A 12921-nucleotide genomic window follows, 5' to 3' on the forward strand; every position below is an offset into this window, starting at 1 on the left:
AGCACGGTGGCCACAGGCAGACGATCAGGGAGCCACAGAACCTCAGGAAGGCCACAATTTAAGAGAACTATGAGAAGCCACCATCTGTATGATGCTAAGCCTCCCACCCCCTGTCCTTAGGCACCCCGCACACACCAGCTCTTTATGTGCTGGTTTCTGCCAGTTCCCAGGTAACTGGAAGGCAGAGAGGTAGACTTCCTGATTGGCTGGGCATGTAAGTGTTCCCATTTCAGGGATGAGAAGACTGAGGGCCAGAGATGACCTTGACCTCATCGGGGTTATATTCACGGAGGACGTCTTGCTAAGTCACTTTCAACGTCTCTATGACTTACCTGGCCTGGCAGAGTTATGCCCCTTGGACACAGACCCTGCTCCAACCCCATCAGCCTCAGTATCTGGAGGGGCATCTCTCTGGCGCAGCCCACTGGCCGCTCGAAGGAGTTGTCACTGTATCAATGGCTCGCCACTCCCCTGACCCAGAGTCCCTCCCGGCGAGCCGCAGTCTGGGGAGGCTCTGTCGCAATTCGCCAAGACTTGAGATTCCACCCAAAGAGCCATAGGCTGGGCCTGGCGCGGCGGGCGGGGCAGAGTGGGGGGAGGGGCGGAGCGCCGGGGGGGGTTTGTTGGAGGTGGGGGCGGAGCGCAGCGTTGGCGGGGATTGGGGGCGGAGGCGGCTCCGGGCGCTGTGGCTCCCGCCTGGGCGGGAAGGCTGCCACACTCGCCTTCCTGGCCGCCGCGCCTCGGCCCCATGGACGCCCTGTGCGGCTCCAAGTTCTGGGTAAGGAGGTGTCCCGGGACTGAGGGCGCGCGTCGGCGAGCCCCCTGTGAGGGCCCTGGGGAGGGGGCGACGCCACGCGACGCCGGGAGGAGGTCTGGCCGTAGGCGCCCTGAGCTGGGGTCCTGGGGACCTCCGGGACCTGTCCTGCCCTCCCCGACCCAGAAAGTGCCTGGGAAAGCGGGGCACGAATCAGAAGATGCCCCCACATGGACTAGGGCTCGTAGTCCACCTTTAGACCTGTCCCCTCCCTCTCTCCCGCAGCCAGCGTGCCTGCCGGTTCAACCAGTTCTACCGGGCGGGTAGTTTGGGAAGCTGGCTCTGCTCTTCTGGAAAGCAATCCTGCCACCTTCTTTTCTCTGGTGTTAAGAACTGCTAGGAAGCAGGGAGTCCCCCTCCAGCCCTCCTTTTTTTTTTTTTTTTTTTTTTTTTTTTTTTTTTAGGATGTTATTTATTTGAGAGAGAAAGAGAGGGAGAGAAAGTAAAAGAGTGGGGGGCAGAGGGAGAAGCAGACTTCCTGCTGAGCTGGGAGCCCCATGCAGGACTGGATCCCAGGACCCTGGGACCATGACCTGAGCTGGAAAGCTGACGCCTAACCTGCTGAGCCACCTGGGTCTCCAATGCTCTCCTTTTATAGATGGGGAAAGGGAGGCCCAGAGAGAGGAAGAGACTTGCTCAAAGTCACCCAGTTAGAAGAAAACAGAGCTCAGAAAACAGATGGTCTCAGATTCAAGGGGCTTGTTCATGGTCAAGCAAGGGACTCCCAGCCTAGGCTGACCTCAAATCCAGGGCCTCTGATTTTTTTTTTTTTTTTTTTAAGATTTTGTTTATCAGAGAGAGAACACAAGAGAGTGGGGTGGGTGGGGGAGGGGCAGAGAGAGAGGAAGAAGCAGGCTCCCAGTTGAGCAGGGAGTCCAATGTGGGGCTCTTTCCCAGGACACCAGGGATTACAACCTGAGCTGAAGGCAGACACTTAACCAACTGAGCCACCCAGGTGCCCTGTGGGCCTCTGATTTTCCAGTTTCTAAATCTTTTTCCCATTTCAAGTATCTGTACCTATGTGCCCCATGTTTGTGTGCCCAGTGGGTATGATCCATGGGTGTGCTGTGTGGGTGCACATGCCTGTGTGTGTACCCAGTGTATGTAGCCCCTAGGAACCCTTTTCTCGGGCTGTTTGAAAATGGGGACGTGTAAAATGGAGTCCCTCTAAAATAGTATTTTTGAGGATCTCTTTCTCCCTTTGGGTCACTAGTCAAAGATGGTACCACCACCTTGCCCACCCGCACAGACACCCCCATCCGTCATCTATCTTGGACTCATCACTGACTGCCAAGTCCAGAGGTTGTGCCTGTGGCTCAGGAGTCTACTTTGTTTCATAACTCACTGGAGCCTGGCTGGCATGGCCACCGCAAGGTCAGGGTGTCTCAGTTAGCCAGACAGGGCACGTGCAAATCAAAGGGGTGAATAGTCCCAAGCCTCAAGTGCAAAGCCACCCTGTGCCTGGGTGGACAGTACATCCCCAGAGCCTAGGACCGCCCAGAAGCAGGCTTTGAGGAAGTGGGGGTGAGGAACTCCTGATTCCCTTCTTGTTGCACACTTCTCTCCCAGAATCTGAGAGATTCCCCAGAACTTGGGGCTTGAAGCAGCCAGCCCCGGCCCTTACTGCAGAGCTTGGGAAGCTGAGAGCCAGGGAGGGAATGGACTTGTCAAGGTCACACAACAGGAAGCCGCTGAGTGTTGGACTGGGAAGCGGGGCCCCTGAGATATGGTTCCAACATGGCCACTGTCTGACTGTACGTTCTTGGGCTTCTAGGCCCCTTGTCCTGAGATTCCTCACGGTTCATGAGCTGTATGTACTTCTTCTGAGGACCTCGGGGTCCACGGGAGTCAGTTTATCTATTTTAGGTCCAAGGGATGAACCCCTTGTGGTGGTCTCTGCTTGGATACCTCAAAGGACAAGGAAATCACTCCTCTTCCTCCTCCCCATCTAAACAGCTTCCATCTTCCACATGACGTTCTGGCTCCTGAAAGTCGTGCCAGGCTGCACCCAACCCAATGTGCTTGGAGTCAGGGGGTGGGGTAGCCCACCCCCAGCCCCTTCGCTGGAAGTTTGCAGCACTGAGACAAGGGAGGGCCTGAGGCCCGGAGTTCTAGATGCCACCATTCACGGTGGGCTAGTTTGCATCTCATTTGGATTGTATATTATTTGGGTAGACTTGTCCCTGAATCTCTTATCTCAGGAGCCTGGGGGTGACCCACCCTGTGGGAAGCCGGGCAGTCCCTGAGCCAGTAGTGAAGAGGTGGAGGTGGAGGGACCCGGCATGGTTCAGGCCTGAGGGGCCCTTTGTTTGCTGAGCTTACCCGCACAGCCTCAGTTACTCCACCTGTGAAATGGGGGACTAACCCATCTCCTAAGCGCCTCCCAAGAATGCTGTGGAGGTCACAGAAGTAGGGAAGGTGAGACAATTTGGTGAACGACCAAACTTTCTGTGGGTGACTGACAGGTCCTGATATTCCTGGAAATGAGGGAAGCAAAGGGAAAGGAGGTTCGAAGTGGGAGTTCGGTCTGGGAAGGCCTAGACAAGAGGGGCTGACAGGGCCGAGGAGTGAGGGGTCCTGTTTCAGCTCTTTGCTGGGGATCTTGTGGCAAAATCCATCAGCCTCAGCCCCAGCTAAGTCAGAGGGCAGGAGGCCCCCCGCAGGTCCGTGAGCCCCTGGACTTGTGCCCAGAGACCCAGGTGCTCACACACCGAATTCACTGGGTGAATGATCTCTCTCTTTCACTCTCCCGTCTGCCACGTTGGGGTAGAGCATCAGATCTCTGAGCGTGCCTTGGGAGTTTTTGTGGAAATAAATTCCAAATGAATGAACTACAACCAAAGGGCCCAGAGCTAATGAGGCCAAAGCAAAGATGCCTCTAGAATAAAGAGGGGGTAGTGTCCCTTTCTTTGCTGGCCCATTGAGAATTACCTTCTGTGATGAGCAATGGATACAGAGGGGCACTTAAGTGATAAAGAGAGTACAAGTGCCTTGGGAGGTCTTGACTTGTGTACAGAATTAGCCTTGATCTGATTGTCCCTGGAAGCTCTGGGGAGGCTGACGTGGGCTCAGGAATCTGAAGGTCCTGACCATAAGAAGAGCCCAAAGGGGGCACCTGGGTGGCTCAGTGGGTTAAGCTGCTGCCTTCGGCTCAGGTCATGATCTCGGGGTCCTGGGATCGAGTCCCGCATCGAGCTCTCTGCTCAGTAGGGAGCCTGCTTCCCTCTCTCTCTCTCTCTGCCTGCCTTTCTGCCTACTTGTGATCTATCTCTGTCAAATAAATAAATAAAATCTTTAAAAAAAAAAAAAAAAGAACAGCTCAAAGGTAGCACTGATGGTCTGAAAAATAGTGAGCTCCCCAGCACTGAGCGTATGCAAAAACATGGTGAGTGACCACTTTGGTAGGGATGCTGGAGAGAGGATTCAAGCCAAGGAAGGAGTTGGGGTCCCACCCTGAATTTCTGTGATCAACTAGGACGAGGACCAATGTGGCTGGTGAGGATTCATGGGTTCCTTCTCAGATTTCCTGAGGTCTCTTTCTCTGGCTGTCTCTCTGCTTCAGACAGGGAGTTTGCATAGCAGCAGCTCTTGGCAAAGACCTGTGAGTCTGCCACTGGTCAGGCACCAGCACCTTCACTGCTCCGTTGGCTGTCTGCCCACCCGAGGAAGAGGCAAAGCCCTCATTCTACGGAGGCTCAGCTCCCTGTGTCTCTTGCCAGCTACTGGTCCAGCTACTTCCATTCTCCCGCTCACTAGCTCTGTGACTTTTGGCAAGTTGCTCACCCTCTCTGGGCTCTATCTGAGCTCCATCCAGGGCCCCCTTCAGGTCCAGTTTCCCAATGCTGACTGGGGAGGCTGATCCTTAGGCTCAAGGCCATGGCCAGGATTAGAGCCCTCCAAACATTACGGTATTAGAATCTCCAGCTTCTTTTTGGGTCTTTGCCTAGCAGAGTAGGTGATTAGCAGAGCACAGGAGAAATGGACTCTGATTTCAATGAACTTTGACTCTCAAATGAGGGTAGTGACTTGCAAAGTTGGGAGGCAGGCAGGTAGGTGGGAGGTGGGCACCACCCCCCCGCTGCCCCCGGCCTACTGAGCACCAGCATTTCCTCTTAAGAACCCAGTTCTCAGAGTGCCTGGGTGGCTCAGTGGGTTAAAGCCTCTACCTTTGGCTCAGGTCATGATCCCAGGATCCTGGGATGGATCCCCGCATAGGGCTCTCCACTCAGCAGGAAGCCTGTTTCCTTCTCTCTCTCTGCCTGCCTCTCTGCCTACTTGTGATCTCTTTCTGTCAAATAAATAAATAAAATCTTAAAACAAACAAAAAAAGAACCCAGTCCTCCCTGCCAGGTGAGGGCCTCTAGACTCCCCTCCCTCCATCCCAGCTGCAGGGCAGCAAAGCTGGGGCTGGACCATTTCGAGCCCCTGAGCTCCTGGCTCCTGTGGGAGACTCTGTGGTCCCTTGTGACCCTAGGTTGGATTCTTCCCAGCCCTGCTATTCCCCGACAGCCCCTGGACCTGGGTCTTGAGGGGCAGAGATTGAGTCAGAGGTAACATTTCGGAGTGGACTTTGCCCCGCTGTCTGCTGGCTGTCAGTCAGAAATGGCCTTAGGGCCCAGGGCTGGCCTCCCCAGGGAGAGAGGGGCTGCCAGCCAACCCACGCAGGAGACAGCATCAGAGTGCCTGGGTCTTATCTCCCTGCTGGGGCTGTCCCGGGACAGCAGGTGGAGCAGGATCCCTGAGGGGGGGTAGGGGTGACACATAGGTGTGCCCCTGCTGGAGGGCTGGGCCTCTCCCTGCCCTGCCCGGAGCTGTTCATGTTCCCAGGGCCAGGATATGGTACTGGGGGTGCTAAGAAGGGCCCAACCCTTTGCCTGGATCACTCTCCGTCTCACTGGGTGTTCAGGTTTCCAGCCCACTGGCTCCCAGAACCACAGCCCCTCCCCCTCAGTTTGGTGAGAAGAACCGCAGCAAGGGGGTGACGTGGGGGGTGGGCTGCACTAGCGGAAAGGAGATTTTTAACGTTCCAGTGGATCTGGACGCCTGTGGGATGTCATGTCGGAGCCCTAGAGGGTGTAGATGAACCACCATAGAGCTGGGACAAGGACTCTAGAGCTGGGCTGCCCGAGTCCAAGCGCTGGGGCCAGCCCGTGGGAACCGGTGCAGTCACTCCCCCGCCGGCGGTGGGCCTCAGCTGTCGTGAACATAATCCCCGGGCCCAGGGGCACTCAAATAACCAAAGTCGCTGGTCACAGCCACGGCCCCCTCTTCAGCAGCGGCAGGGCATGGGCCCCCCCAAGCCCCCCCCCCCCCCGCCGCGGCGGGCTTCACCCCCACCCCGAGGCCCTTGCAAAGCCTCCTTTGCAGCCGCAGTAGGACAGTGATTGAGAACTGGGATCAGAACAGGCCCTTGCCCCTTCCGCACCTCCATTTCCACGGAGATAAATGAACTTGTCAGTTGATCCCTTCTCTCCCACTTCTCCCTCCTGCACGGGATTAAGGAAGTAATTACTCTTCTCACCACGGAGACTGTCAGCAATCCTGCCCCCCCCCAGGTGGGGGTGTGGGGGAGGGGGCCGGGGGGTGGTGTGCTGGAAAGTCCCTGACAGTGCTGTGACCCAGCTGGGGCCATCCTCCCTCCCACCTGTCCCCTGCTTGGGTCTCTAGGGATTTCAGCCACTGCGCCCATGAAGAGGCCTTCCCCTGTGCGGTCCATTCCGGGTGTCAGACCTTATCAGCCCCATCCAGCTGTCGCATCGCATTATTAAGGAAGCTATTGTCACCGTGGAAACTGTGTGGTGACAGCAAGGGAGGGGCGGTGGGGCTGTGCTCCCAGCCTAGCCCGGCCCAGCCTGGCCCAGCCCAGCCAGTGCTCATCGTCCCAAAGGCAACGGCCGAGTGGTAGTGGTTTGAGAGGGGGTCATCCATCCCGCCCAGTAGGACTGCAAGGAGCATCATGGAGTCCAGGAATGGCCTCCCCCGGCCCTGTCCTTTGCACTTGACATTGTTTGGGTGCCAAGAGCTGTGGCCTTGGTGCCAGAGAGAGAGAGGACGGTGCTCCTGGGCATTCAGCAGCAGCATCTGACTTCAGAGGACGCCCTTCATTCCTTTGTCCGCTCACTCATTCTCGTGTTCCCCAAAGGCGTACGAGCGCCTTCTGTGTGCCAAGCACTGTTCCGGGCTGTGGGGACACCCTGGTCCTCGTGGAGTCCGTGTTCCAGGGGGAGCAGACAGAGAAGCAATAGACACGATAGATCACTCACTTCTAGAGTATGCTGGACAGGGATCAGGGCTACGGGGGAAATGGGATGGGCTAAGAGGGATGGGGTGTGGGGACAGTGTGGGGATGGGGGTGAGTTCCAGCCCTCCTTGGGAAGGTCAGGGTGAACCTCCATGAGAAGGAGTGCTCACAGGTGTTGAGAGCATGAGGCATTGGACTGCCACCTTGAGGGCAGAGTGACAGAGGGCAGTGGGGGACAGGAAGTCAGAGACATGGGGAGGCAGACAAGAGGGTCCTGAGAGCCACGTAGGACTCTGGCTTTCACTCTGAGGGAAATGGAGAGCCTTCGGCAGGGTTGCACTGTGAGAGTGACTTGGTAGCATGGTCTGACTTGGGTTTCTGGAAAATTCTGCCGGGGCAGGTGGCAGGGGTGGGAGCAGGATGACCAGAGAGGGGCTAAGACAGTAATCGAGACGAGAGAGAGTGGGGTGGAGACAAGTGGTTGGATTCTGGATCTATCAGGGGGAGCCAAATGAAGCTGCCGTTTTGTAACTAGAAAAAATTGAATAGAGCATTTCCATTTAGTTCAGCCTAGTGATTGCAGGTGGAGTGGACAGGATTTGCTCAAGGGTTGGGTGTGGGGTGTGAGGGGAAGAGAAGAATCAAGGAGGACCCCAAGGATTTCGACCTGGGAAAGGGAAGCAGTGGCCATCCATGAGGCGGGCAGGCTGCCGAGGAGGGGATGGGCAGGAGTTCAATTCTGGACCCTTCAGTGTCCTGGTGGCAAGGGCTCTGGGGTGAATGGTCTAGGGACACGGGCATGAAAGATGCCTGCTGACCCTGCAGAGGTCTCTGCCAAGGTGGGAAAAAGGGGCAGGAGCTCAGGCTGGATCTCCTGGTGGGTCAGAGCAGCCCTCTGGGACTTCACGCCCCCGAGATCTCTCAATCATTATCATCGCCACGGTGCCGCTTGTCTGTGAAACCCAAACAGGGTCCCAGCAGCCTCTTTCTCTAGCACCTGTGAGGGACAGGGCAATCTGCTGTTCCTTCTCCCCCTTCCGTGGGGAGCCGGCTGAAATGCTGTTGTCACTCCCAGCACTCATGCTGAGGCTGAGCTCCAGAGAGATGAAGGAGCCTGTCCCCGCTTTCATGGCTCAGGAGAAACAGCTCATACCTGGTTCTCTGCATCCGGGTTGGTGGCCTCTCCCCTCCTGCCTCGGGAAGCCAGGTCACCCACTTGCACATTCCTTTTTTTTTTTTTTTTTAAGAATTTATTTATTTATTTGACAGAGATCACAAGTAGGCAGAGAGGCAGGCATAGAGAAGAGAGGGGGAAGCAGGCTCCCTGCTGAGCAGAGAGCCCAACATGGGGCTCGATCCCAGGACCCTGAGACATTCCTATGAGACATTCCAGGACCCTGCACATTCCTATGGCGATTCCCTGTCGTGGCTTTGAACTTGGGCTCCATCCTGGCTACATACACCCTCCCTGGTTAGTCATCGCCCAGCCTGGATCCTGGCTGCTCCTGGATACCCAGCCTTGCGCTGGGGGCCGGGGGGCCCGGGGCCAGCAAGGAGAAGAATAGAAGATGGGATGTGTTCACAGTGCAGATGGCTGAGGTCGGGGGAAACCCAGGCTGGGAGTCATGAAACCTGGGTGTCTGTCCCAGCTCTCAACTGCCAGGTCCTTGGACCTGTCGCCAGAAGCCTGCTTTCTCTTTTGTGAGCCAGCCTCGATATTGTTCCTCCTCTCCGCTTCTGGAAGTTGTTCTGAAACAACGATTAGATAATGGCAGTGTAAGAGCTGTAATGGATCGTGTAAGATCGTGTAAGAGCTGTAATAAAAAGCTGCCGGGACATAAGGGGCCTTTGTCACTCTCAGGTAACACTCACTTGGGTGCTAAGCCCATGCAGAAGACAGCAAGGGAACACCTTGTCAGAGGCAGGTGTGCTCCCCGAAAGCCTTCCTGTAGGAGGGGAAGCTCAGGCTGGACCCAGCCAGGTGGGAACTGCGCTCCAGGCCCCGAGACTGTCTGGATGGTGACTGATGGGAGGGGTTTAAAGGATTTGCTAAGTTTAAAACAGGGTGGGGCTGCCCATGGGCCACAGAATGGATAAATCCATCGTATGAACAGACCACCAGGCAGAGATGAGGAGGGAGAGCCCCAACTCACGCTCCACCCCAAGGCTGACACTCACAGTGAGGCTAGATGTGAAAGATCCATACTGTATCATTTCCTTTATAGGACGACCCCAAATGGGTAAAAGCAGTCCATGTTGTTAGAAGCCAGGACAGCATTCCCCTGGCGACAGCTGCGGCCAGGAGGGAGGCCAAGGAGGGGGCTGCTCGGTGCCAGCAGTGTCTTGTTTGTTGATTTGGGAGCTGGTTGCCCACGTGTGTTCCGTGTATGAAACTCCATCGAAGTACATGCTTAAATGCATGCACTTTTCTGTAATTTTGTAATGAGTGTTCTGTAAGTTGAATAAGTATGGTGTGTTTTGTTTTTTTTTTTAAGATTTTATTTATTTATTTGTCAGAGAGACAGAGAGAGCTGCAGGCAGAGGGAGAAGCAGGGTCCCTGCTGAGCAGAGAGCCTGACAATGCAGGACCCCATCCCAGGACTCTGGGATCATGACCTGAACCGAAGGGAGATGCTTAACCAACTGAGCGACCCAGGCGCCCCTGAATAAGTGTTTTTATTTTTTTTTTTATTTTTTATTTTTTAAAGATTTTATTTATTTATTTGACAGAGAGAAATCACAAGTAAGCAGAGAGGCAGGCAGAGAGAGAGGAGGAAGCAGGCTCCCTGCTGAGCAGAAAGCCCGATGTGGGGCTCGAACCCAGGACCTGGGATCATGACCTGAGCCGAAGGCAGCGGCTTAACCCACTGAGCCACCCAGGCGTCCCTGAATAAGTGTTTTTAAAGATGTATTTATTTGAGAGCAAGCGAGCATGTACACACACAAGCAGGGGAGGGGGCAGAGGGAGAGAATCGGGGAAAGAGGCAGGCTCCCTGCTGAGCACAGAGCCTGAACGCAGGGCTGGATCTCGAGACCCTGAGATCATGACCTGAGCCAAAATCAAGAGTCGGACCCTTAAACGACTGAGCCACGGAGGCACCCCAAGAAGTGTTTTAAAAAGAAAAGGGATGGATTAGATGTGTCTGACTCCCCATCCCCTGGGGTGCCTGACCAGGCCTAACAGGGGGCCCAGCCCTGGACCAGCATACCTGCTGCTCAGCAAGAGTTCGTGGGTACTTAGTTCACGTAGCTTGAGGGACTATGGACTACAGAGCTCTAGAGGACAAGATGTATGTGGGATGAAGTTGTCCGCCGGGGCTTGAATGTCATACCCCCAGGCAGTGTGTCCCTGGACCTCATGTTCTCCAAAAGCAGGAACCAGTCCGCATAGGTACGCCTAGCCCTGCGTCTGACTCATAGCACACTCTCGACAAAGCCTCAACGAGTGGAAAACTGATGGTCCAGAAACATGGGTCCCTCCCTACGGGCTGACTTCAGAAGAAGAGGGTTCCCGATGGGAGACACAGGCTTCTAAGCCCGGCCCCCTCACCCCTTCCCTGGAGTTATTGGGATTTTGACAGGTGGGAGAGAGTTGGGGGTTGAACCAAGGTGTGGGCATGGGCCCCTTGGAGCAAATTGAGAGTCAAGTGAGCTGGCAGCAGGAGAAAGGGGGGTCAGGAAGAAAAGCCCGTGGGGTGCTCAGACTTGGCTCCGTGAGCAGCAGGAAGCGGTGCAGCTTCATGGGCATAAAGCAAGGGGCACAAAGCAGCCTTTCAGGAAAAGTCCTCTCTCAGCTATAAGCAGGGGCATCAGAGCTCAGAAGGCTGACCCAGGTGGAACCCAAGAGTAGAAGGGGAGCTGAAAAGGGGGAGGCAGGATGTGCAGAACACCCTGTGAATATTTTCGTAAGGTGGGAGAACTGAAGCCCCTAGATAGTTCAGTAGTTCACGTGAACAGATGAGTCAAGGCCAGCTGGGAGCCTCGAGGGCCATAGTAACAGGGTCAGACTTTGTCTTCTAGGCTTTAGGGCACCACTGAAAGTCAAGGGGAAAATATCAGAATAGCCTTTTGTTCATTCATTAATTCAACAAATATTTCATTTAACTTATTTAACCATAATTTGTTCCGAGCACCTGCTACGTACTTGGCCTTGTTCTAAGTACTAAGACACATCAATAAATGAAGGAAAGATTACATGCTAGCAGGAAGAGATGAGAGAAAGCATAATAGGCCAGTGACTCATGTCACATGTTAGAGGTGACGGGTGCTATAGAGAAAAGAAAGAGCAGAGAGAAGGTAAGGAGAGTCACTGGCATGTGGAAGGGACTGGATGGGATGGCTGATGGGGGGGAGAGGAGAAAGGGGGAGGAACAGCCCTGGGGCACTCCCACACCAAGAGCGGGGCCAGCCAGGAAAAAGGGAAAGACTCCTTGTGTGGGCAGGGATCTGGGCTCCTAGGACACAGAAGGGAAGGGATTAGAACTCCATGGAAAGTGCTCAGGAAGAAATGAGGGCCAGGGCTAGCGTGCCAGCTGGATCGGAGGGACAAAGGCGGAGATGGTATCATCCCAAGATTACTCTCAAAGAAACCGAGGCAAGGTAAAGCATGTTGCCCAGCTTGAAAGATATAGAGTTTGTTGTAGCAAACATTGACAGAGTCAAAAAAAGTGTCAGCTCTTGGGGCGCCTGGGTGGCTCAGTGGGTTAAGCCTCTGCCTTCGGCTCAGGTCATGATCCCGAGGTCCTGGGATGGAGTCCCGCATCGGGTTCTCTGCTCAGCGGGAAGCCTACTTCCTCCTCTCTCTCTCTCTCCCTGCCTCTCTGCCTACTTGTGATCTCTGTCTGTCAAATAAATAAAATCTTAAAAAAAAAAACCTGCTAAATAAAAAGAAAAAGTGTCAGTTCTGAATATTTGTTTAACAAAAACCTGTGGTGTTTCTACACTGGAAGGATGACACTCCAATGGAAAGCACAAGACAGATGCAGCTTCATTATCAAACAATTAGTAAATCCAACAAAAATGGTAAGAATAAATTTCTTTAAACTATGGAAGTAGATGCCAGGACAAAGTTAGCAAGTTGGACGTATTTGCTGCTGGAAGATGCACTTAGGGTGGGGAGTGATGAGGCAGGATACCGTTTTCTTTTTTTTTTTTTTTTTAAGATTTTTATTTATTTGACAAAGATCACAAGTAGGCAGAGAGGCAGGCAGAGAGAGAGGCGGAAGCAGGCTCCCCGCTGAGCAGAGAGCCCTATGCGGGGCTCGATTCCAGAACCCTGGGATCATGACCTGAGCCCAAGGCAGAGGCTTAACACAGAGCCACCCAGGCGCCCCTAAAATGCGTGTTTGATGCATTCCCCCATCTCCTTCTGAAAGGTTCGGTAGGTGGAGTTATATTCAGAGATGGGAGGGGGTCTTATGGGGACTTAGGGGCTCCCCAGGACAAGAGACTTTCTGTGCTCAATCCAGGACAGTGCCAAGGGTTGGGCGGTTGGTCACCTGGGGCTTTGTGATTTGCAAAGCTCTCCCTTTAATCTTTGCTCCTTTGAGCCAGTGAGGTAGGTGGGGTGATGGATGACCTTCCTGAATTTAAAGGAGAAGGAAATAAAGCTCAGAGAAGCTCCCTAACCCTTCCTGGGAAAGGCTTAGGGAAGTGGGCTCTTCAACCATATTCACCAAATGATTACGTGGATAAAATAAAACACTGATTTAAAAGAAAAAAAAAAAGAGTGGAAATTTAGAATGACAGAAAGCAGAGCAGTGGTCGCCTGGGAGGGATGGACTGCAGAGGGCTACAAGGTACCTCGTGGGATGATGGAAATATTCTGTATCTGACCTGTGGCGGTGACTTTGCGGTGCGTACAACA

The 12921-nt window shown here is 54.3% G+C and overlaps 1 protein-coding gene across 3 annotated transcripts in view; it reads left to right on the plus strand.

Moving 5' to 3' along the window:
- The first annotated feature begins 648 nt into the window (after positions 1–648).
- Positions 649–12921, plus strand: part of ABCC3 (ATP binding cassette subfamily C member 3) — a 44647-nt gene continuing 32374 nt past the window's right edge. For all 3 annotated transcript variants that reach the window (XM_047706965.1, XM_047706966.1, XM_047706967.1), the window contains exon 1: positions 649–778. In XM_047706965.1, coding sequence (XP_047562921.1) covers positions 749–778 — 30 coding nt within the window. In that variant the 5' untranslated portion in view covers positions 649–748. The remainder of the gene's footprint in view (positions 779–12921) is intronic.

The sequence above is a fragment of the Lutra lutra genome, chromosome 16, assembly GCF_902655055.1.
Source record: "Lutra lutra chromosome 16, mLutLut1.2, whole genome shotgun sequence".
NCBI lineage: Eukaryota > Metazoa > Chordata > Mammalia > Carnivora > Mustelidae > Lutra > Lutra lutra.